The sequence below is a fragment of the Elephas maximus genome, chromosome X (genome assembly GCF_024166365.1).
Source record: "Elephas maximus indicus isolate mEleMax1 chromosome X, mEleMax1 primary haplotype, whole genome shotgun sequence".
Classification (NCBI taxonomy): Eukaryota; Metazoa; Chordata; class Mammalia; order Proboscidea; family Elephantidae; genus Elephas; species Elephas maximus.
In genome coordinates this window covers 112,059,292-112,061,158 of record NC_064846.1, presented here as the reverse complement: position 1 = coordinate 112,061,158, position 1,867 = coordinate 112,059,292, and the positions used below count along the sequence as shown (strand labels likewise).

At 48.7% G+C, this 1,867-nt stretch overlaps 1 protein-coding gene across 1 annotated transcript; it reads left to right on the top strand.

The window, feature by feature from the left end:
* The first annotated feature begins 400 nt into the window (after nucleotides 1-400).
* FOXR2 (forkhead box R2) lies at nucleotides 401-1,351 on the top strand. Its single transcript, XM_049872619.1, has one exon. It carries the CDS (start codon nucleotides 401-403, stop codon nucleotides 1,349-1,351), a length of 951 nt encoding a protein of 316 aa, XP_049728576.1.
* The last annotated feature ends 516 nt before the right edge of the window (nucleotides 1,352-1,867 follow it).

Below are 1,867 nucleotides of genomic sequence, written 5' to 3'. Positions count from 1 at the left end.
CCCTTCATTAAATGAACCCAGCAAGTGTTGAAGGATATGCCAGATAATCATCTGTTATACAAGTCCTCTAAGTTTGCACATAATTCAAAGTGTACCTGGAGACCTTCTACTTCTGTTTCCAGTGAAGGCTCAGGAATTCCACATTGGACTTTTTTCCTGAAGAAAAGCTGCTTTTAGTTACTTCCCTGTTCTGAGCTCTGCTCCGGAAGGCTGAGATTTCTCGAAGTCTGACCACGTAATCACTGAGGCATTGGTATTCCTTTATCCAGTGCTTCTAGTAGGCCTCTTGATAAACTCCCTAGATGAAATATATTGCATCAGAATCAGTGCCCCAGCAAAGATTTTGAAAAGTGCCTCAGAGATCTCTGTCCCTGCCCCCCTACCCATCTCTCCTCTGAACATGGACCTAAAACTAAAAAATCCCGAGTTCTGGTATAATTTCCATGGCCAGGTCCCAGGACTGCTGGACTGGGACATGGAGAATGCGTTCTTCTTGCCCCACACCACAGATCAGTGCCGCTTGGCTGAGCGGACCCTTGCCAAATATAGACTCCGAATAATGGAGTCCCCAAAGCTGCCTCTGGAGAGAAAACCCAGTCCTGACAAGGATGGTCCTGATTATGAACCCAACCTGTGGATGTGGGTGAACCCCAACATCATGTGCCCCCTAGGCACCCAGGAGGCCCCAAAGCCCAGTAAAAAGAAGGATCTGGCAAGCATGCCTCTCTCTCCTCCGCCACCCGTGAAGGATGAAGAGTCTAACTGCTCAGAAGCCACAGTGGTGGAATCCCTGCCATCTTCCTCCAGTGAGCAGTCTCCCCTACAGAAGCAGTTTGCTTCTTCTCCCAGGAACTGGGAGCTCACAGAAGAGGAGGCTGAGGAACAATTTGACAACTCCTCTGTGGCTCTCCAGTCCCTTAAGAAAGGGGAGTGCTTCCAGAGCCAGAAGCTATGGCAAACCAATGGCCAGGAGAGGAGGTCCTGGCCTCGGCCCCCCCTCAATTATAGCCACCTCATTGCCTTGGCATTAAGAAATAGCTCCCCTTGTGGCCTCAATGTTCAAGAAATCTACAATTTCACCCAACAGCATTTCCCCTTTTTCTGGACAGCTCCAGATGGTTGGAAGAACACCATCCGCCACAATCTTTGTTGCCTGGGTAGCTTTGAGAAGGTGCCGGTCAGCCTTCAGGATGGGGCCAATTCAAGGCCTCGGTCTTCCCTCTGGAGGCTCACTGAAGAGGGACACCGCCGGTTTCAGGAGGAGACCCGTGCCTTAGCCTCCACTAGGAGGGAGAGCATCCAACAGTGCATGAGCCAACCAGATGTGATGACCTCCCTCTTTGACCTTTGAACTACCACTGCTCCCTTTCTGGAACACTGTCCTTACTGTGCTTACCCACGTCCCAACTGACCTTCATTAATTCCTTAGTCTACCCTGCCTGGTTGGTACCAAGCCTGTCTAACTACTGCTATAAGAATGGTATTAATAAAGTGTGAAGTGGGCACAGAGGAAGTGGAGCTTAAATTCAAGTGGGGGATCATGGAAAGTTGCGAGAGCAAGGCGGCAGTCGTTCTGCATTTTGAGCAGAGGGAGGAAATCTGAGGAACAATGGCATGGAAGCTAAGGAGAGAAGGATGTGTTTTATGAAAAAAGTTCTGTTTACTGGAGAGTATGCTCACCCAAGAAAGGGAATAGTGGTGTGTAAGGCATAAAATGCATGATGGAACCAGGTCATTGACAGCCTTGAACGCCATGTGAAGATTTATATGCATAAGGAGAATTGGGCTGATGTCCAAAAATTGTATTCACGTTTTTCCCCTCTACCTTCATCAGCTATATCTCCTTTTTAAGTGCCCATTTTACTCC